Here is a 23,335-nt window from a genome sequence, read left to right as displayed (position 1 = left end):
ACAAAAAATAAAATAAAATAAAATCTATCTGTGACTTGTTCCCCAAAGTACTCATATGGTCAAGTTCACCAAACCTATGGCGGCTTCCAGGAGCTCTGGGTCTCTGAGGGTCCCCTTTCCTATCTGGGCTGCTCTGGCTAAAGCCACCTGTCACCTTATGGCCCAGCTGGCCCAGCCAGTGTGGCCTTCTCTCGCCCTTTCCTTGGCCACCCCTACTAATTCTTTTATTTATTTATTTATTTATTTATTTTTGTGGTACGCGGGCCTCTCACTGTTGTGGCATCTCCCTTTGCGGAGCACAGGCTCTGGACGCGCAGGCTCAGCAGGCATGGCTCACGGGCCCAGCCACTCTGCGGCATGTGGGATCTTCCCAGACCGGGGCACGAACCCGTGTCCCCTGCATCGGCAGGCGGACTCTCAACCACTGCACCACCAGGGAAGCCCTCCCCCTACTAATTCTTAAGATTTGGCTCAGACATCTTCCTCTGCACCCTCCTGGCTCCATCCCACCTCCCCCCTGGGCAAGCCCCTCTTTTCCAGACGCCCAGCATCAGACAATACACACAAGCATCTGTCTCTCCCTTTTCAGACTGGGGGCCCCCTGAGGGCAGAGATCGGGCCTTATTCATCTCTGTGCTCTTTAGCTACATGTGCAACAAATACACCAGTGAACACCCTCAGTGCTCTCCCCCGTTGCTTTGCAAATTTTTTTGTATTGTTATGTTTATGTTCATTTGAGAAATTTTATATTGAAACCTTACAGGTCAACCAAATAATATTTCTATTTTTCTCTAACAGTGCATCAGTAAAAGTACTGGCCCTGGGAAAATCCAGAAAGTACCCAAAGAAAATGCTTTCCTAACCAAGGACTTAACAGTTAGTATATAAGAGATTCTTTTTTTTTCTACTCTTGTCCTAAAGGTGTTGGTTCTTGAGGGATTTGGAGTCAGAAGACCTGGCTTCCAAGTTCCTTTCACCTCCTTCTGCACAGCTGGCAGTCTTAGCTATCGCAACTTCCTCTTCAGCTCTGTGAGCCTGTGGTTTTTTGTTTTTTCTTTTTTTGAAAAACCCTCCGAGGTTGTGGTCAGAAAATGTATTTGAAAGCTGTCTGATGTGTAAAATGCTCTACAAACACTGGGTGTTGCTTTCTTTGGCCTCTTTCAAAAATTCAAACAGGAGGCTGAATTTCTGATTCCATCACAGCAGCAACGAAAGTACAGTTTTAGTCATACAGTGCATTCTTCCAGCTTGTTTTAGAATATAATATGTTTAGGAATAAATTGCAACAAAACGGTGCATGGGAACATGTTTCTGAAAGAACTGATATCATTGGTTGCCTCGGAGGAGCAGAACTGGGTGGGTGGAGATGGGGACCACAGGGAGTGCTTTCCCCTCTACTGTTTTTATTAAATTGAAGTATAGTTGATTTCCAATGTTGTGTTAGTTTCAGGTGTACAGCAAAGTGATTCAGTTATTCATATATATATATTTTTTCCAGATTCTTTTCCCTTATAGGTTATTACAAAATACTGAGTAGAGTTCCCTGTGCTATACAGTAGGTCCTGTTGGTTATCTATTTTATATATGGTAGTGTGTATAAGTTTCCCCTATACTTTTTGTTCTTTTGGATTTTGAACTGTATGATTGCACTATTCAAAAAATAGGTAGTATTAAAATTTGTAAAAAAAAAAAAAAAAAAGGAAGGAAACCTTCCACTTGGGTTTGTAGTATCTTCCTACTCTTTGAGTTGCTTGTGTCACTGTACAAGCCAGGTTGCCGCCCACCACAAGAGTGCAGATGTGAGGGAAGTTTAGGGTCCCAGAGTCTCACAGCAGGTGGTCTGTCAAAACTTAGAGCTGCTTTAGTTGACGGCCATGTTTAGTGAATGTGTTCATATTTTTTTCTTCAGTAACTTCAGTGATTTGGGTTTGTTATAACTCTCAAGTGGGGGGGGGGGAAGGACAAATCTCTAATGTTCCTTTATCTCTTAGCAAGAGGATATTGACCATTTACTGGTCAATTTGAGAATGGAAACACTCTTTGTGAAGGAAAATTTTAACATTCGATGGTTCGCCCAAGCAGGATTTGTGGAAAATATCAACAGTATCCTCAAAGAGTACAAGCAAAGCAGAAGATTATTGGTAACTATAACCACTTCCTGTTTAAACTTCTGATTTAAGCAAAGTAAATGAAACTTTTGGTGTAATTACACCAATGAAAGTACTTTTTCAAATGTCTGAATTTCTCAATTCAAGTTCTTTTTCAATCTTTTTTTTTTTTTTGGCCACACCACGCAGCTTGTGGGATCCTAATTCCCCAACCAGGGATCAAACCCGTGCCCCCTGCAGTGAAAGCGTGGAGTCCTAACCACTGGACCGCCAGGGAATTCCCTCAAGTTTTTTTTCAAATCTGACCTATTGCCCAGGCCAAAAAAATCTACCTCTATATTCTATTGATACTTGCCAATCGAATATTAAAAATTTTTAAGTTGACAGAGATGACTGTTATGCTTGACACAAATTGAACATGATAGTAAGCCCCAGACTGACTGTCACAGAGTTGTCCCTATAAGGGAAAATGTCTGGTACCTTACTGATATGCCTGTTTCACCCCGGGTATACATCTGGAAAAGGGTAGGTAGGAGTTGGGGACGTCTGATGATTACTTTGATCTTTTCTTGTTGGCCAGGGGATTTGCCAGTCATTTTAATCACCACAACTTTTCATAGATATTCTTATCTACATATATAGATGAGGAAACCAAGGCTCAGAAGATGGAGCAATTTCTTCAAGGTCACACAGCTAGTCAGGGATTCAAATTAGCTAAGATGCCAATTTAGCTAGAATGGCCTTACTCTGGGAGCCTCCACACACCCCTCTCTGAAATCAGGTAAATGCAGCACTTGCCCACATCTTTGGATTTATCCCAGGGAGGCATTCCAAAGATGAGAGTAAATATGACATGAGAAGGCATTTTGAAAACTATAGTCTATGAGTAACAGGTGCCATCATAGTTGAATTGCCATCATGCATGGAAATACTGCATAAAAGCAAGTAGAGTTGCCATTGTATCCTAAGAACAATATTCTCCTGAAAAGCATGCCTTGTTGAGAATCAGTAAAAGATGTGCCACTTTAAAAACTAGAAAGAAAAAATTTTTTAAAAATTTTAATTAAGTAATTAAAAAAAAAAAGATGTACCACTTTACAAAAGAAACAATGATCCGAGACTTCCCTGGTGGTTCAGTGGTTAAGACTCTGCACTTCCAGTGCTTCCATTGCAGGGGGCACGGGTTTGACCCCTGGCTGGAGAACTAAGATCCCACATGCTGTGTGGCACGGCCAAAAAGTTTTTTTAAAAATTAAAAAAAAAAGAAACAATGATCCTTTTAAGCATCTGAGACACCCACGATGGCTCTACTTGGAGGCTGTCCCGAGGCACAGAGCAACCTGAGAGGTTAGACTAGTATTGTCGTTTGTGGGTCAACGTAAAACAACACCCAGTCAGAGTAGAGATGGGACAAGACACCCTAAAGAGACCATATGGTTCCTGATTAGCAAAACTGGACAGGACATGATAGAAGGAGTAAGCATATCTAAAAATTAAACTGAGTCTATCCATCCCTGGGGGCATTGGTCAGCTTGGCAGCATAGAAGAGGAAACACGACCAAGGACAATGTAGACAGTGCCACACCAGCGACATCCAGCAAGATGGAGCCTCAAGCCAAGGGCCTCCACAACTCCAGTTCCTTTAGCAAGGCAAAGTCATCCCTATGCAGAGACAGGTGCATCCAATCACCTTGACCTAACACCATTCAGCAGTCCATTCATCCAACTCTCCGTGGTCTGATCAAAGCTCATCAAGCTACTTTCTAAATGTTTCTGCCTTGAGGGGTAAATGTGCCAGACACGTGCACTTGGAGTGTTCTGAGTTCAGTGGCAACCCTACTTCTCATTATAACTAAATAAACTACCATTCTGGTTTTGTACCCGGATGAGGTGAGCTTACCCCAGGAGACAGATCCTCCCTTGGTGTGTGGATGAAACAAGGCACGTGAACCTGCCCAGTTGACAGCCAGACCTCAGGCCTTGGTGACTGCACCATGCCTACCTCGGAGCCCAGCCCTGTCCATCAATACTCAGCTCCAGAGATGCTCTCCTGACCGCTGCCACCCTCCACTGCCCGCCGTCTTGGTCACTGCCATCACCCTGAGAGAGCCTGTCCCTAAGCAGACAGGGTTGTCCACGCCCACCACGCCTCACCCAGCACCACTGCAGTAGCCCTGCTCACTCCCTTCACAGCCTTGGCTTCCTCATCTGACAAATAGTAATAATAACAATAGTAGTAGTAATAATAATAATGTTAGTAGCAATAATAACGATAACCAGCTCTGTGCATGCAAGTATGTAGTCTTTAAGCACATGGACACTCTGTCCATGGAAATGCTTTTCAATGGCATGATTAAAAAAAAATTTTTTTTAATTTAAAATTTTAAAAATTTGGGCTTCCCTGGTGGCGCGGTGGTTAAGAGTCTGCCTGCCGACGCAGGGGACATGGGTTCGTGCCCCGGTCCGGGAGGATCTCGCATGCTGCGGAGCGGCTGGGCCCATGAGCCATGGCCGCTGAGCTTGTGCGTCTGGAGCCTGTGCTCCACATCGGGAGAGGCCACAACAGTGAGAGGCCCGCATACCACAAAAAAAAAAAATTAAAAAAAAATTAAAAAAATTTAAAAATTGCCTTGCAAAATATCAGACTTTAGTTTCACAACTGTTTGGACCATTTTGAAAGAAATGACTATTTGTCACTGATGTTTTTATTGCTATTAGAAATAAACAAACATTTGCTCACCGGTTATGAATGTGATGAGCTTCTAGAAACTTTTTTTTTAAATGAGTGTATTTTTCAGATGTAGAGAACAAACGTATGGACACCAAGGGCGGGAAAGCAGGGGGTTCAAGGGTGGGGTGGTGGTGGTAGGATGAACTGGGAGATTGGGATTGACATATATACATTAATATGTATAAGATAGATAACTAATAAAAAATAAAATTTAAAAAATGAGTGTATTTTAAAAAACTAGGATAAATTAACTGTTTTCATTTATTATTTATTTATTTATTTATTTATTTTTATTTATTTATTTTTGCGGTATGCGGGTCTCTCACTGTTGTGGAGTCTCCCATTGTGGAGCGCAGGCTCAGCGGCCATGGCTCACAGGCCCAGCCGCTCTGCGGCATGTGGGATCTTCCCGGACCGGGGCACGAACCCGTATCCCCTGCATTGGCAGGTGGACTCTCAACCACTGCGCCACCAGGGAAGCCCGACTCTGGGGTCTTGATGGAGGAGTGAGAGTCAGCCTGCAGGATCCCGAGACTTAAAAGGGCTGCGACCCTTGAAATAACGAACACTGTCTAGCTACAGATGGTTCAGAGCTCCCTGTATGATGCTTATTCTCCCTTTTAGCCCATCAAAATTTGCATTCTTGGCCCTCCTGCTGTGGGAAAATCCAGCATCGCTGAAGTGTTGTCCAAATACTACAAACTGCATCACATTAAATTGAAGGATGCCATTTCCGAAGCCATAGCAAAACTGGTAACACTTTTAACTACTTTACTGTGAATTTTTATATTTTAAAAATGCTTTATCTTAGTTATAATTAAGAAATCACTAATTTTCCATGGCATATCCTACAAAGAGATTTGTTATTTTAATTGGATTTTGTTGTTGGCTCCGTTATGGAAACACAGAAACCCACATGACTTTTCCTCTGGAAGCGTCTTTCATGGGTCGCCCTTAAAATTTAGTCTTTCTCCAGCTGTTGCTCAAAATATATCTTGCATTCTCTCTATTGACTGGAACATTTTCATTTTTTTCTTTATTCTTTTTTTTAATTGAAGTATAGTTGATGTACAATATTATATAACTTACAGGTGTACAGTGTAGTGATTCACAATTTTTAAAGCTTATACTCCATTTATAGTTATTAAGATGCATTGTCTACATTCCCCATGTTGTACAATATATCCTTATTGTAGTTTATTTTATACCTAATAGTTTGTACCTCTTAATCCCCTCCCCCTACCTAGCCCATTTCCCCTTCAGTCTCCTCACCAGTAACCACTAGTTTGTTCTCTACATCTGTGAGTCTGCTTCCTTTTTGTTATATACACTAGTTGTATTTTTTAGATTCCACATATAAGTGATATCATACAATATTTGTCTTACTCTGTCTGACTTATTTCACTTAGCATAATGCCCTCCAAGTCCATCCATGTTGCTGCAAATGGCAACACTTCATTCTTTTTTATGGTTGAGTAGTATTCCATTGTATGTATGAGTATGTGTGTGTGTGTATATATATATATATATACACACACACACCATATCTTGTTTATCCATTTATCTGTTGATGGAAGTTAGTCTGCTTCCATATTTTGGCTACTGTAAATAATGCTGCTATGAACTTTGAGGTGCACATATCATTTTGAATTAGTGTTTTTGTTTTTTTCGGATATATACACAGGTTTTTTTAATTCTTGATGTATTTCTCAGGGTATTATCAGACCGTTTATCAACAGCTTAAATAAAAAGACTATTTTCTTAGTGCAGTTTTAGGTTCACAGCAAAGTTGAGAGGAAGGTGCAGAGATTTCCCCTACATCCCCTACCCCTTGCACAGGCAGCCTACCCCATTATCACTAAACCCCACCAGAGTGGCACATCTGTTACATCGATGAATTTATATTCACCTATCAGATCACCTAAAGTCCGTAGTTGCCATTAGGGTTCACTCTTGCTGTTGTACATTCTATGGGTTTGGACAAATGTATAATGAAATGTGTCCACCATTATAGTATCATACAGAGTAGTTTTCACTGCCCTGAAAATTCTCTGTGCTCTGCTGTCCCTCCTTCTCCCCAAATAGCTGCTTCTTATCATTTTATTGGGAATGGTAGGTACTGAAGTACATTTCCAAAGGTGATTATTAAAAGTCTTGATTTCTACAAAATGTGTGTCCCCCAAGTAAGATCCAACCTGATACTTGGAAAAGTGTTGATTCTTTTTTGTTTGTTTGTTTGTTTTTTGGCTGCATCATGCAGCTTGCAGGATTAGGATTACTTCCCCAACCAGGGATCCAACCTGGGCCCCCTGCAGTGGAAGCTCGGAGTCCTAACCACTGGACCACCAGGGAATTCCTAGAATTGATTGATTCTTAAGTAGTTCTGGCATTAGCACAGAAATAGATTATTCTCCTAAAATAGAGTAAGAAAACCCCCGAGGCTCTTATCTGTCTTCGTAGATAGATAGGCGCATCCTGACCACTTTTGCACAGCTGTCCTTGAGCACCTCCCCTGTTTGGGAACCAGCCTTTTCCAGGATCACTCACCAGATGATTTATGAGCAGCCAATCAATGCAGGGCATCATCTGATTTGAATATCCCTGTGGTATGTAGGAGGCGATCATTACACCGAAGGATGTAGGGGAAGGAGGGGAAGAAGAAGGTGAAGAGGAGGGAGAAGAGGAGACCGTGGAGGATGCTCAGGAGCTCTTGGACGGCATCAAGGAAAGCCTGGAGCAGAATGCAGGTAACCGCACAGCACACTCTGCACTACTTCTGTAACGGTGGGATTTATTTCCTTGTTATAAAAAACTACTTGTTTGCTATTAAAAGTAAAGTACAGAAATTATAACAACCACACACACACACACACACACACACACAAAATCATTCACTATCTCAACCCCGGGGGAAAAAATCCCCATTAATTTTTTTTTTTTTTTTTTTTTTTTTTTTGCGGTACGCGGGGCTCTCACTGTTGTGGCCTCTCCTGTTGCGGAGCACAGGCTCCGGACGCGCAGGCTCAGCGGCCATGGCTCACGGGCCCAGCTGCTCTGCGGCACGTGGGATCTTCCCGGACCGGGGCACGAACCCGTGTCCCCTGCATCGGCAGGCGTACCCTCAACCACTGCGCCACCAGGGAAGCCCCCTCATTAACATTTTGTTGACTATTGGTTATAAGATGGGAAAGAATTACCTAAGTTTTAAAACAATCAAATGTGTAGTCATAAATATTTATAAAGCATCAAAAAACATTAATTAAAAGGCAAAGGGCAAATCAGGAAAAAGTATTTGCCACCAATATGACAAAGAGTTAATAGCCTTCATGCATAAAACGCTCAGGCAAACTAATTAGAAAATCATTAAATCCTGAAGAGAAAAAAAAATGGATGAATAACTTGGACCAATAATTAATTCATTCAGGAAGAAATACAAATAAATAGAAAAATATTCTTGCCCACGGGGTAATTTTAACCAGTTTGCTGAACACAGGCATCCCAGTAAGGTGTCCCTTTAAACTCAAACTCTGGACTCATCCTTTCCCCACCCTTGGGTGGAATTTCAGGCTGGTCCCACTGCAGCTCTTAGATAATAAGTAAGTGGGCTCTCTGTTTATTCATGCTTTCAGAAGTCCATTCCAATCAAATAATCACAAACGAAGTTTTGAACTGAGATGTCTTTAAAGGAGCTTGCCACCCAGCAGGAAAGCAGTCAGCAGCAGTTATGAGAAAAATAAAACCATTTCATTTTTACACCTAGATAGTTGAGAACCTCCATCAAACTGGTAATACTGGCATTGGCTATAAACCAGTCCAACGTGTAAGCAAGTTTGGACTCTTACTCAATGGAGAATTTCCCCACCTCCCATCCTCTCAAGCACATTTGGTTTCCTGCCTCTTACTTCTCCCATCTTGCTGGTGGCTGTCTCTGATCCTCCAGGGTTGGACTGGGGCCAGTCGGGGTCAGGGAAGAAGGACAGAGGTATAAACTGGCCCTCCCCCTGAGCACCGCCCACTGCATTCCCCTCCCCCTGAGGACCGCCCACTGCATTCCCCTGGGGCCCCGCTCTGGCCCGCCCTCCCCTCTCAGGTGTTCTGGCACCCCACCCTTTGTCCCTCCAGGCAGTCGTCTTCCCAGCTGCTCTTGTCAGCAGTAATCCCTTCACACCCTCCTCTGAAGTCCTGTTTACCCCTTTTCCTCTCCTTCCCCCAGGCCACTCCAATCTAGCTTATGGGGTGGAGAAAATGTTTTTGTCTGCATACACTGAGCATTCACTTAAACCAGCTCATCATCTGAGTCTGGGTTTCTGCTTTGCTGTGGGCTGGGCCAGGAGGAGATGGAATTTGGAATCCCAGAGCAATTACCCAGAGGAAAAGGTACAGAAAAATGCAGAAAAATGCAGATCAACACTTTGAGATATGACACTACCCCTGCCTCGCCTGTGACACTGGGGAATCACTATTTTGGTTTTAGAGTTTAATAGCGTCCTGGCTCCTACCTTTTGGGAGAGGGGAAAAAAACAAAATAAGACACTCCATTGTGAGGCCACCTGTGGAAGGAAGTCTGGCAAGGCCACGTGAAAGGGCAGGGGACTGGGAGTTTTAGGAATCCACAGGTGAATATGGCCATGTGTACATACTTTGTAAGCCTGGGGTGTAGGGCCAGAAACAAACATGGGACAACATTTACTGACAGGAACATATAACTGGTCTCTGCAAGGACCCAAAAGTCTTATCCAAGGACTTTGTGTAACAGGATGACGTGAAGTACTGACTGGGCTCTTTTCACGTCCAGGGAAGTGACCACACAGAACAAGAATTATGGCTGAGAGCAGTCATTGCATCACCCAAGTTCAAGAAGGGCCTGTCCTTGGCTTCAGAGTCTGTTCTTCCCGCAGATGCAAGAGAGGCCAAACTGGGTCAGCAGCCTCTGTCTTCAGAGGGGAACGGGGGAGGGAAACGGGGAGGGAGGCAAACCTGCCTCCTGTCAGTTTGCCCTCCCACCCACTTCCTACAAGATGGCGATGGCGCAGTCAGTCCCCTTTACCTTAGGAAAGTACTTTTTTCTTCAAGTTTGTCCCAAACTCCTTCCTATTCATATTTACCTGAAACTAGAAACACGGACCCAGGTCATGTTGAAACAAAATAACACCTGTGAACCCATGGCATTAACCTATGTAGAAATTTCACAGGACGAGGACGCAGAGGTTAGTACACTTCTCCCTCACGTGAACCAATGTGTCATCATGTGATTCTAAGGATTCCAGCAAGACAGATCTCACAATCCCACAGTGAGACACCTCCGTATCCTTTTCTATTCATGATTCCACTCCTGTCGGCCCCTGACTGTTCAGCCAAAATGGGGACTCGGTGAAATCACTAGAATGCACAGAATCCCAGTGGTTGGTGGGATTCCAGGTGATCATTGAACTAGTCTTTCAACTTTGCTGTGAGTTTGAAAATAAAAAGTTGGGGGGGGGGATGTATGTAAACGTATCAACTTTTATGTTGATAGCGTAGTGTCTCTACTGTATATGGATTATTTTAAAAACCTTGGTTACAGCTCTCTGTTTTTAAACCAAGTTTTAGTAATTATGAATATGCATTAATATTAGCATTTTAAACATTACTGTTATTTGAAAGGCAGACTTAAAATTTAAAAAAAAGAAGAAGAAGCAGTGTGGTGTTTTAAAGGCCATCCAGCAGGGCTGTGCTCATTCACTTTAAAACAGAAGTGACCATCCCCTTCCGAGATGCTCAACGCCGCCGGCAGCCAAGATCACGAGTGTATCTCCAGGAGGTCACAGTTCTCTAGCAAAAGGCGCTTGGGCTTGGCCCTTTGTGTCCTCACATTCCATAATTATCATAAACTGCTGCTCAAGCTCCCTTCCGGCATAATGAACACTTATTTCTAAAACAAATAGAAATGAATGGCAAAGCTCACTGCCTGAAATAAACCAAAGGATGCCTTGGAGGGGGCCGAAGCTAGATTTCCGAGTATGTGCCTTTCCTTACCAACGAAGCTTTTGAAAATTGAAGATAGAATGTTTAAATAAAAATTGTCCTTTGATATCAGTGTATCCCTCAGTAGGGCTCAGTAGTTGCGGCGCGTGGGCTCCAGAGCGCATGGGCTCGGTAGTTGCGGCACACAGGCTCTCTAGTTGTGGGGTGCGGGCTCAGTTGCCCCATGGCATGTGGGAGCTTAGTTCCCAGACCAGGGATTGAACCTGCATCCCTTGCATTGGAAGCCGGATTCTTAACCACTGGACCACCAGGGAAGTCCACCTTGACATTTTTTGTGTGTGTGTGCGGTACGCGGGCCTCTCACTGTTGTGGCCTCTCCTGTTGAGGAGCAACAGGCTTCGGACGCGCAGGCTCAGCGGCCATGGCTCACGGGCCTAGCCGCTCCGCGGCATGTGGGATCTTCCCAGACCGGGGCACGAACCCGTGTCCCCTGCATCGGAAGGCGGACTCTCAACCACTGCACCACCAGGGAAGCCCCACAAGAATTTTTGAGATCACTTTACTTTAAAAAAAATTTTTTAACATCTTTATTGGAGTATAATTGCTTTACAATGGTGTGTTAGTTTCTGCTTTATAACAAAGTGAATCAGTTATACATATACATATATCCCCATATCTCTTCCCTCTTGCATCTCCCTCCCTCCCACCCTCCCTATCCCACCCCTCTAGGTGGTCACAAAGCACTGAGCTGATCTCCCTGTGCTATGCAGCTGCTTCCCACTAGCTATCTATTTCACGTTTGGTAGTATATATACATGTCCATGCCACTCTCTCACTTTGTCCCTGCTTACCTTTCCCCCTCCCCGTATCCTCAAGTCTATTCTCTACGTCTGCGTCTTTATTCCTGTCTTGCCCCTAGGTTCTTCATGACCTTTTTTTTTTTTTTTTAGATTCCATATATTTGTGTTAGCATACGGTATTTGTTTTTCTCTTTCTGACTTACTTCACTCTGTATGACAGACTCTAGGTCCATCCACCTCACTACAAATAACTCAATTTCGTTATGTAGAATGTGACTGCACAGTAATTTTTTTTCTTTTTATTAGGTCGACTAGAAGATGAATATATAATTAGATTTATAAAAGAAAAGCTAAAATCCATGCCTTGCAAGAATCAAGGTTACATTTTGGATGGATTCCCAAAGACCTATGATCAAGCCAAAGACCTGTTCAACAGTAAGTGTGGGTGTTACCTTTATTTTGAATGTTTACATTCAAGTAAGTTACAGCTTTATTGTTCAGAGTAATTATAGTCACAATTAAAATAAACAAAAAAAATCGGAGCGACTATATCTAAAATGCAGGCTTTCTTAGTTATGGCTAGTTTTCATTAGTGACTACTAGTTAAAATATTTAATTATTTTAAAAATAATTTTATTTATTTATTTATTGGCTGGGCCGGTTCTTAGTTGCAGCATGCGGACTTCTTAGTTGCGGCATGCATGCAAGATCTAGTTCCCCAACCAGAGATCGACCCAGGCCCCCTGCATTGGGAGCGTGGAGTCTTAACCACTGGACCACCAGGGAAGTCCCGAAATATTTAAATTTTTTTGCACTATCCTTAGTAATAACATGTAATAAACTTGACGATGTATATTTTGTTTTACCAGAAGAAGAGGAAGAGGAAGAGGCCAGAGGCAAAATGGTTCCCTTTGATAAATTAATCATACCTGGTAAGTTTAAAAGACTTCTCCAAGGTCATATTTAAATGAATGCCATTTAATATCTCTTTTGTACCAAAACAATCTTTTTGATGTGAATAAAATAGCTTTGTTTGTTTGTTTTAGGAAAAAAGTAAAAGGATACACTTAAAATCAAACTTCCAAACTAAAGAATTCACTGGGGGTAAATATCAGGGATATTAAAATTCTGAAATGGACAGAAGTCCCTTTCAGAGCGTTCATTTCTGCTGTTCCTTCCTGTAAGAGAGCAAAAGATTAGCCAATCTGTTGGTGCCCTGTCTTTTTTATTTCTGTATTTAAAAAAAATTGAGGTATAGTTAATTTACAATATTATATAAGTTTCAGGTGTACAACATAGTAATTCATGATTTTTAAAGATTATACTCCATTTGTAGTTATTATAAAATATTGGCTCTATTCCCTGTGCTGTACAGTGTCCTGGCTTCTGAGTCAGTTGGCAAGACCCCCAGGGACTCGATCACTGCCCCTCCCTTCTGTTCTGCTTCAGGTGCTAGCCATGCCATAATCTTTTCTGGAGGACATTCAGAATCCAGAATTGAGACTGGGCAGGAAAAAGCTGCTCGGTTCCCTAACTCCACAGCAAGTTTATCCTATTACATGTTTACACAGAGCTTTCACAACATACCCTTGAAAGAGAAATATAAACAACTTATTCCACAAAAAAGGATTTGCTGAGTACTTAGCAGGCATTTCTTGTGACTTTGCCATGAACTTTAAAGGTTTTTTTTCTTTTTTTATCAGTTTGCATGAGGTTTAATCAAGTTTTGGTCATATGGTAAATACAAGAACAGCTATTTTCAGGAACTTAGCCCAAGGTTGTGACTTGGAAGGGCCTGCTTGCTCACTGTGTCAAAGTCCCCAGGAGAGTCGGTTCACAGCTGTAATCCTCTCCTGCTCCTGGTCCAGGCACAGCTTGTGATGAAGCTTCTGGAAGCAGAGACCATCAGAGAGCAGTCATCCTCAAGGATGGATATTTACTGTTTGCCTGAGGCAGGAACACGAAATGCCGGAGGAATGGGCTGTCTTAGATTTCCTATTAATTTATGTATTTGCCTCAGAAAAAGTTAAAAAGTAAAGTTGATTAGTCTAAATAACCAGGTCTGTCCAGTTTATGAGAGTTGATCACTTCTGGGCAACAGTCATTCATTGAAAACCCCATGGTAAATCCTCCTGTTCCCCCTGAGGCAGCTGGATAAGAGTCACCCCAACCCAACATCTGTCACGCACCAGGCACCACACAAGATGAGAGCTTATTGAGCCTTTCCACGAGCCTGTGAGGTAGGAATTACTCCCCTGTTTACTTGATCCAGAGCCTGAAGCCCAGAGACTAATCCAAGTCCACTTCGCTGGTAAACGGCAGGGCTTGGATTCAAACTCAGGTCTTCTCATGCCACTGCCTCCAAAAACCAGAATTAATGAAACCCCTCCCTAAGATAAGAAAATGGAAACACAAGAGGTAAGATGCTGCATTATTCTTAGTCCTGATCCACTGGGCTGCCCTCTCTTTGTCGGATAAGGTCCAAACATGTCTAAGATGTAATCTCTTTGGAATGTTTAGTCTGTTCTTTTCAATTAGCCTCTTTCTAGAAATTGTCATTATTTTCTATCTTCCAGAAAGAAATCACATCATTGTCTCATTTGTGCTGAGGGATTTTAGTCTATGGCAGTGACTGAGACACGTGAGGCTAATGCCATTGAAAGAAGAATTTATTACTCACATTTCCCCAGAGAAGGAACTGTGGCAACCATGCAGGGCCACATGGGGAAGCACCAGGCTTGGTCAGGAGGCAGGGGAAAGTCTAGGACACAGGCTTTCTTGGGGTTTCCATGGGAAAGGCAAAGCAGGGCAGAGTAAACAGCTTTTTTAGAGAGTTGACTAGTGTGAGTGGTTGCAGTGGGCTTTGGTCTCTAGTTGCCTGGTCCTGGCCCTGGGATGAGTTAAGGCAGGAGAAATATTGGCTTGTTATCTGAGTTACATAAAGGGCGTGGTTGGCTTGCATATGTGAGGCGTGCTCTCACTTCAAGTGAATTGATTACTGTCTTCAGAGGTAGCCCTGGGAGGGGCATTCTCTCCCTAGGTCTGTAAGCAAAAACATCATAAGATACAGAAAATAATAAGCATGCTTAATATCAGCATCAGTGCTTGATTTGAATGATGAAATATTTGATTGTACAGTAATTCAGTCCTAGGTGGTATTATCTCTCATTGATAAATCATTGCATTTTATCACTGTTAGCGTATATCCATTTTGATTCTTTTCAGATCTGTTAGTTGAAGGAGACAAGTTTAAAGCTAAACCTATGTGATGAATATGGAAAAATGTGTTAAGACATAGATTTTTCACATGGCTCCAGATAGACCTCTTTGCTGTATACAATCTCACCAAGCAGAAATCTATTCCTTATTATCTACAGTCAGCCAGTTCAAAGACAGTAGATGTCCTGAATAATTATCTTGAGATACTGCAAAATCTTGAAGTTCTTTCTGAATCACAAAAGAGAAAGGACTTTAAAAAATATATCATCTAGTGGGAAATATATTTCATCATATTAAAACTCTGAAAATTAGAAGCCAAGTATATCACTTATTATTTGCAATATTTTATTAACTAGAATCTTCCATCCCCCCCAATCACTGGAAAAAAAGATACAGTACTACATCATGAAATTCTTAGATTATGAACAGAATTATTAAGTTTTGATCTACATGTCTGAGATCATAGAGCTTAAATAGATTCAATTTCTGGTGAATTTATTGACATAATTTCAATTTAAGTACAGTACCAGCATGTGGGGCTCCAGATGTCTTCTTTCTTTTGAAAAATATAGCTACTCATGCAAATCAAATGGTAAAAGATGAGCATTGAAACTAAAGTAAAATAGGTCAGCAGAGTGGTAATATCAGACAATGATTATGAGTTTATAAGATCTTATTCTGTAAGCTCTGTCCTCAGCCTTTGTTTTCACTATTTGCTTTCACACGAAGCAGATGAAGTTCACATGTGTTCCACGCCCCCTGGTCAGCACCCCACTATGGACTCTACCCGACACACTTATTTTTCTCACCCACTCAAGAAAGCTTATTAGGGGCTTCCCTGGTGGCGCAGTGGTTGAGAGTCCGCCTGCCGATGCAGGGGACACGGGTTCGTGCCCCAGTCTGGGAAGATCCCACATGCCACGGAGTGGCTAGGCCCGTGAGCCATGGCCACTGAGCCTGCGCGTCCAGAGCCTGTGCTCTGCAACAGGGAGAGGCCACAACAGTGAGAGGCCCGCGTACCGCACACACACAAAAAAAAAAAAAAAAAAAGAAAAGAAAGCTTATTAGAATGCAGTTAAGTGAGAATGGCATTTTTATGTGGCAAACCAATACAATTTTAGAATAAAAATTAAATCAGTCCCAATCTTTGCCAGGCTCTTATAGGCAGCAAGTTATTTTCAATACACCTGGCTACTGATCTGGGCACCAGGGTACTCTGGTCCTCTTGAGAACAGATGAGAACAGTAACTGGCCTAGAAAGCTTATTACACAGATCTACACTTTAATTATTCACTCATTCATTCATTCACTCCACAAATATCCACTGAATTTGTGCTAGGCGCTGGAGAAACAGCTGCTTTTACAGTTTAAAAGAAAATTGCAGGTGGGAGAAATGATCACTGTCATTAATATGATCCGTGTATCAAATATTCGATAAGCATTGGCCATGTTTTACTGAACATAGATGTTTCATAGCCCACGGCATGAAGTGAGGGAAAAGCTCAACTCATGGAAAATTTAAATCCCAGGAAGGTCTCTATTTTTATGAAGTTGGCGAATCAGCCATGAAAGCATTTCCCTCATAGCCTTGAGTCTCTTTGCGAGCCTGTGATATTGTACTGGAAAAGTGGCAAGGTGATGACAGGTATCATAGGGTTATTAGAGATTTGCATTTACAATTTCTGCTGTTTTAATATAAAAAAAAAGAAGAAGGAAGGAAGGAAAGCAGAAAGGAAGGGAGGAAGGAAGGGAAAGAAAAATAATAGGTCTCACAAAATGCCCATTGATTGGGCTTCATAGTGTGGTCTCTGGAAACATGGGTGATGGGCATGCATCTGTCCTCCATGAGAGGCAGCAAGAAGGCCAACCTGTCAGGCCCTTTGCCGTGACAGGAGATCCCACCTGGTAACCAGACATTCGGTCGAGCAGTGACCCGTCTACCAGCACCTGCTTGCAAGCTCCGCAGTCACTGTGTTAACCCACAAGCTTCTCCTTCTCTCCAGAATTCGTTTGTTCACTGGATGCCTCCGATGAGTTCCTCAAGGAGCGGGTGATGAATCTCCCTGAGAGCATCGTGGCGGGGACCCACTACAGCCAGGACCAGTTCCTCCGGGCTCTGAGCAACTACCGGGACATCAACACTGAAGATGAGACTGTCCTCAACTACTTTGATGAACTTGAAATCCATCCGATACATATTGGTATGAAACAAACTCAAGGATAACCTGCAAGTGGAGCAACGCTGCTCGGGGTCAGGACCCCCGGCCAACTGGGTGCATGCTTTCATAGGGCTGGGGGAGGGCGGGTCGGTATAACCATGTGCCTGGGAAGTCACAGGATAAGACAGAGGAGTTGTCTACTTGAGGATTTGGTGGTGTGGCGGGTGTTATTGCCATATGAAAACATGCGGATATATTATGAAGTTGAATACCAAATTGGCATTTTAAATTTAATTTTATTTATTTAATTTTTAATTTTTAATTTTAATTTTAATTTTTTACCAAATTGGATTTTTTAAAGGGCACTTCAAAGATATGCGGTTTGCTGCCAGCTGCTTTGGGCCATCTTCCCAGTATCCTTGGGGGCAGCGTCCTGTCCCCATAGCATTGCAGGGCACTGGTGCTCTTCACAGAGCCCCTCCTGGCCTTTAGACCAGCCAGCTGGCCCCTTAGCTACTCAGAAATCAAATAGCTCTTCATCGCATTCCTCTTGTTTCCTGTAAGCACTTAACTCAGAGCTGAGCACCCAGCGAGCATCCAGTGAATATGATCTCTCATCAACCTCACCTCCATCATCACTGTCCCTGCCTCCAAATCCGATCTGTTGTAGCTGTTTCTCCTCCCCTTGGCTTGATGGACCCCTGAACTTCCTTTCTGATTTTCTCGGTCTTGACACCTCTTCTTCCTCTGGGTTTGGTAAGAAACCGCTAGCCTGGTGGAAGCTTAGCAGCCAGGCTGACCTTTGGGACCTCCCGAGGCCTCTCTTCATCCCCCAGAACCAGCTGAGACAGCATCTGGATACTGGAGTCCTGGGAGGCTTAGAGCTCCTCCTCTCTTCCCCTGCCCTCCCCCCTCCTTTTCCTTCTCCTTCTTTTGGTCTTGATATTAACATTAGTCACGTATTCTGGAGTTTGGACTTTTTTCTATTCAAGTAGGCTAACTGAAACTGTTAATTTTTTATGAATTGGAAATGTATCCTAGGAATTTGCCTGGCGATCCAGTGGTTAAGACTCCATGTTTCCACCGCAGGGGGCATGGGTTCGATCCCTGGTCTGGTCCGGGAACTAAGATCCCGCATGCCGGGTGGTGCGGCCAAAAAATTAAAATAAAATAAAATAAAATAAAATAAAAATCCCAGAATCAGGACTTCCCTGGTGGTGCAGTGGTTAAGAATCCGTCTGCCAATGCAGGGAACACGGGTTCGGTCCCTGGTCCGGGAAGATCACACATGCCGCGGAGCAAATAAGCCCATGCGCCACAACTACTGAGTCTGCGCTCTAGAGCCCGCGAGCCACAACTACTGAGCCCACGGGGCACAACTAATGAAGCCCTCGCACCTAGAGCCCATGCTCTGCAACAAGAGAAGCTAACGCAATGAGAAGCCCGCGCACCGCAACGAAGTGTAGCCCCAGCTCGCTGCAACTAGAGAAAGCCCATGTGCAGCAATGAAGACCCAATGCGGCCAAAATAAATTAAAAAAAAAAAAAAGTGTCCTAGAATCATTGATTCTCAGAAACAGAAAACAAAAGAAACCTGGAGGTCACCCAGCCCAGCCTCCAAGTACAGGACTTCCTTCTGTGGAAACCCCCAAGTGAAGTGCCTCAGTCTCTGCTTGAATGCTTCCCGGGGTGGAGAACTCATTCCTTTTGAGGAGGTCCACACCCCCATCCATCCACTCAAATCAGCGGCGACTGTCACAGCTCAGACCAGAGACCCAGTCTTGCTCCCTGTGACTCCCAGAGACCAGTCTGATATTTGCCAGTGAGACCAGAAATTCTAAACTGTGCTGGTAACTAGAAAAGGAAACCCTCATATGGTAATTTACACAATCTACCATCACAAGATTATAGTAATAGAATTTTCCCAAAAATGGACTCAGAATAGATTGCAGGCAGGACCAGATTATATATATATTTTTAAATTTATTTTTGGCTGCATTGGGTCTTCCTTGCTGCACGCGGCCTTTCTCTAGTTGCAGTGCGCGGGCTTCTCATTGGTGTCTTCTCTTGTTGCAGAGCACAGGCTCTAGGCGCGTGGGCTTTAGTGGTTGCAGCATGTGGGCTCAGTAGTTGTGGCGCACGGGCTTAGTTGCTCCGCGGCATGTGGGATCTTCCCGGATCAGGGCTGAAACCCGTGTCCCCTGCACCGGCAGGCGGATTCTTAACCTCTGCGCCCCCAGGGAAGCCCCAGGACCAGATTATAAAAGTCTGTATTGCTCTCTTCCTCTCTTCTGGTTTTTAAAGATGTAGGAAGACTCGAAGACGCTCAGAACAGACTTGCTATCAAACAGCTCATCAAAGAGATTGGGGAGCCTCGCAATTATGGTTTAACGGATGAAGAAAAGGCAGAAGAGGAGCGGAGGGCTGCCGAGGAACGGCTGGCCAAGGAGGCCATGGAGGAGGCAGAGCGACAGCACAAGGAGGCTGCGGAGACCGCAGAGAGGATCGCTCGCTGGGAGGAGTGGGTGAGTGTGTGCGCATGCGTCGGGGCGGGGGAGTGGGTAGGGGGGTGGGGCTGGCAAGACCATTCCGGCCTCTCGCGCTTCCCATCCCGCTAATAGAGAAATGTCACAGAAATACCCCAAACATTTTGTTGTTGTTCTTTTGTTTTTGTTTGTTTTGTCATATGTACCATTTCTTTTTCTTTTTTTAAGATTTCTTTCATATGTATCATTTTTTAAAAGATGCCCCGGTCTTTTGCTTAGGGTAAATAATAACAATAATAACAACTAGCCATTGACATAGCATTAACAATACACATCGTTGTAAAAGTGTGCCATTTGCTGCCTGTCAACCTGGTGATTTCATTCGGTTTTCCTCCATTTACCCATCCAACTTGGGGGGTCAGCCTCATTCTACCCTTCTTCTCCAAATCACTGAGTCTTATCTGTTCTGCCTCCTAAAACAGCACTCACATTCACCTGCAGGGCTCCGTTCTCCTGACCAGGGTGCCAGAACGATGTGGTGCCTTCTGGCTGGTCTCCCCAGCTCCACCCTCCATCTCCAGTCTGTTCCCCCGCTGCTGCCAGGTGATCCTTCTAAAATACAGATCTAGGCTTCCCTGGTGGTGCAGTGGTCAAGAATCCGCCTGCCAATGCAGGGGACACGGATTTGAGCCCTGGTCCGGGAAGACCCCACATGCCACGGAGCAACTAAGCCCGTGCGCCACAACTACTGAGCCCGCACGCCTAGAGCCCATGCTCCGCAACGAGAGAAGCCACTGCAGTGAGAAAATGGCACACTGCAACAAAGGGTAGCCCCCGCTCGCTGCAGCTAGAGAAAGCCCGGCACAGCAACAAAGACCCAACGCAGCCAAAATAAATAAATAAATAAATAAATTTATTTTAAAAAACAAAAATAAAAATATAATATACATATGTGGACTTCCCTGGCAGTCTAGTGGTTAAGACTCTGTGCTCCCAATGCCGGGGGCACAGCTTCCATCCCTAGTCAGGGAAGATCCCACATGCCGCGGAGCAACTAAGCCCATGTGCCACAACTACTGAGCCTGCGCTCTAGAGCCCACGAGCCACAACTACTGAGCCCGCGTGCCACAGCTACTAAAGCCCGCATGCCTAGAGCCCATGCTCTGCAACAAGAGAAGCCACCGCAGTGAGAAAATGGCGCACTGCAACAAAGAGTAGCCCCCACTCGCCACAGCTAGAGAAAGCCTGGTGCAGCAACAAAGACCCAACACAGCCAAAAAAAAATAAATAAATTTATTTAAAAAAACAAAAAATAAAATACAGATCTGGACTTTCCTGGCAGTCCAGTGGTCAAGACTCGATGCTCCCAATGCAGGGGGCACAGGTTCCATCCCTGGTCAGGGAAGATCCCACATGCCTCTTGGCAGGGCCAAAAAAGAAAAAATACAGATTCACCACATCCATTCTATGTTTAAACTCTTCACAGGCTGTTCATCACTGTTCAATGAAAGTCCAAACTCCTTATTGTGGCCCCCAAGGTCCTCTGTGACCTGGCTGCCTCTAATATCTCGTGCATTTAAACGTGTCATCTGTGCGATTAACTTCTTCCCTTGCTTCAAGTCTTTGCTAAAAGTCATCTTTCTAATGAGGCCTTTCCTGGACACCATATTTAAAATTTCAACACCTGCCCCACTGCATAACACGTCCTATCCCTTTCTATACTTTTAAATTTCCCTCTTGGCGCTTCCCTGGAGGTCCAATGGTTAAGGCTTCTCGCTTCCCCGTGCAGGGGACACAGGTTCAATCCCTATTGGGGGACCTAAGATCCTGCATGCCAAAAAAACACAAAAACAAAATAAGTAAACTTCCCTCTTTGCATTTATTCTACCTAAGGCATTATGTATTTTATATCTTTATCTTGTTTCTTGTCTTTTGGCTGCACATTTAACTAATGTCCATGGCCAGGAGTGGGCTGGACTGATGGGCTTAAATCCCACCCAATCCACTAGACTGAGAAGGGAGATTTCTCAAAGGAAATCTGGAATTATTAGTCCTGGGAGAGGGGGGCTGTATGCTGAGCATAACACAAGTCCACCAGATCAATACCTTCGAGACTTTCTATTAGCACTTTTTTTTGTTTGTTTTTTTGGCTGTGTTGGGTATTCGTTGCTGCACGCAGGCTTTCTCTAGTTGCAGTGAGCGGGGGCTACTCCTCATTGAGGTGCGTGGGCTTCTCATTGCTGTGGTTCCTCTCTTGTTGTGGAGCACAGGCTCTAGAGTGCGTGGGCTTCAGTAGTTGTGGCGTGCAGGCTTAGTTTCTCCGCGGCATGTGGGATCTTCCCCAACCAGGGCTCGAACCCATGTCCCCTGCATTGGCAGGTGGGTTCTTAACCACTGGACCACCAGGGAAGTCCCTATTAGCACTTCTATGATTCTGTGATCCTTCCTTCCTCTTTCTTTCCTTCTTTCTTTCTTCCTTCCTCCCTTTCTTTCTTTCTCTCTTTCTTTCTCTCACTTTGATTCATCTGGCAGCTAAAATTATTTTGGTTTAAGAAGTGAGGTAGGATCATCATCATTACCACCACCATCATCATCATGATCACCATCATCATCATCATCTTTTTGCCTGTCCTAGAGGGATTTGGATTGCCTAAGTAATTAAGAAAGTGAACATCCTAGAGGATGGACTTGAGGATATGGGGAGGGGAAGGGTAAGCTGAGACAAAGTGAGAGAGTGGCATGGACATATATACACTACCAAACGTAAAATAGATAGCTAGTGAGAAGCAGCTGCATAGCACAGGGAGATCAGCTCAGTGCTTTGTGACCACCTAGAGGGGTGGGATAGGGAGGGTGGGAGGGAGGGAGACGCAAGAGGGAAGAGATATGGGAACATATGTATATGTATAACTGATTCACTTTGTTATAAAGCAGAAATTAACACACCATTGTAAAACAATTATACTCCAATAAAGATGTTAAAAAAAAAAGAATGTGAACAAAAGGGGTGATAAATAATAAAGATAAATCATGCTGGAAAAAAAAGAAGTGAAGTAGGGGTCCAGTTTATTATTTTCTATATGACTAGGCAGTTGTTAAAACACCATTTACATCTTTTCCTTGTCAATTGGAAATGCCATCTTTATCATAACATGATGAACATTTATAGCAGCATCTACTTCTAGTGCACTCTGGGGTGAGTCCTATGAAACCGTTCTTCTATTTCCATCTATTTATTGCACCCCCGAATGTTCTATTTGTAGAGTAAACAACTAGAGGAAGTTAAAAGAGAAGAAAAAGAATTACTGGAGGCCCAGTCTATTCCCTTGAGAAACTATTTAATGACCCACGTTATGCCAACGCTTATGCAAGGTCTGAATGAGTGTTGTAAGATCAGACCCGATGATCCTGTTGATTTTCTGGTAAGAGATTGAAGGCTTTTTTTTTTTAATATCAATTTGAAAATAAAATATACCCAAATCTAAATGAAAAGCCAGTTGAGACAGAGAAATTGTGTGTCTGGTTATTTGGGAAATAGCCTCTAACACCTTCATCACAGTTTATAATAAGATTTTTGTTACTCATTTGAAAACAAAAAATTTGTGCACTTTCATTTTTAAATTGTAAACATTAATAGTACAAATTAATGTACTATTAATTCTAAATTCTAAATTAACAGTACATTCTAAATTGTTGACTTATTTTTCTTTTTTCTCAATTATAGGCAGAGTATCTTTTCAAGAACAATCCTGAAACGCAGTGAAATTTTAAAGATCTCATGTCATATTCTTTTACAGAGCTGGAGATGACTTTAACACTGTAATTTGAAAAATTGCTTTAAAAAATTCTTTTCTAGTTTTGGGGAAATT

The 23,335-nt window shown here is 43.4% G+C and overlaps 1 protein-coding gene across 2 annotated transcripts in view; it reads left to right on the top strand.

Moving 5' to 3' along the window:
* The window catches only part of AK7 (adenylate kinase 7), a 59,867-nt gene extending 36,638 nt beyond the window's left edge, over positions 1 to 23,229 (top strand). Inside the window, exons 9-17 of one of the 2 annotated variants that reach the window (XM_060097899.1) lie at positions 799 to 876; positions 1,992 to 2,141; positions 5,464 to 5,592; positions 7,454 to 7,586; positions 11,910 to 12,038; positions 16,826 to 17,023; positions 19,285 to 19,505; positions 22,730 to 22,888; positions 23,191 to 23,229. In XM_060097899.1, the coding sequence (XP_059953882.1) occupies positions 799 to 876; positions 1,992 to 2,141; positions 5,464 to 5,592; positions 7,454 to 7,586; positions 11,910 to 12,038; positions 16,826 to 17,023; positions 19,285 to 19,505; positions 22,730 to 22,888; positions 23,191 to 23,229 (1,236 nt within the window). The remainder of the gene's footprint in view (positions 1 to 798; positions 877 to 1,991; positions 2,142 to 5,463; positions 5,593 to 7,453; positions 7,587 to 11,909; positions 12,039 to 16,825; positions 17,024 to 19,284; positions 19,506 to 22,729; positions 22,889 to 23,190) is intronic. The other variant, XM_060097900.1, reaches the window with a different exon arrangement.
* Positions 23,230 to 23,335: the final 106 nt, after the last annotated feature.

This window comes from Mesoplodon densirostris, chromosome 4, assembly GCF_025265405.1.
Source record: "Mesoplodon densirostris isolate mMesDen1 chromosome 4, mMesDen1 primary haplotype, whole genome shotgun sequence".
Classification (NCBI taxonomy): domain Eukaryota; kingdom Metazoa; phylum Chordata; class Mammalia; order Artiodactyla; family Ziphiidae; genus Mesoplodon; species Mesoplodon densirostris.
This window is presented reverse-complemented; position numbering and strand designations above follow the sequence as displayed.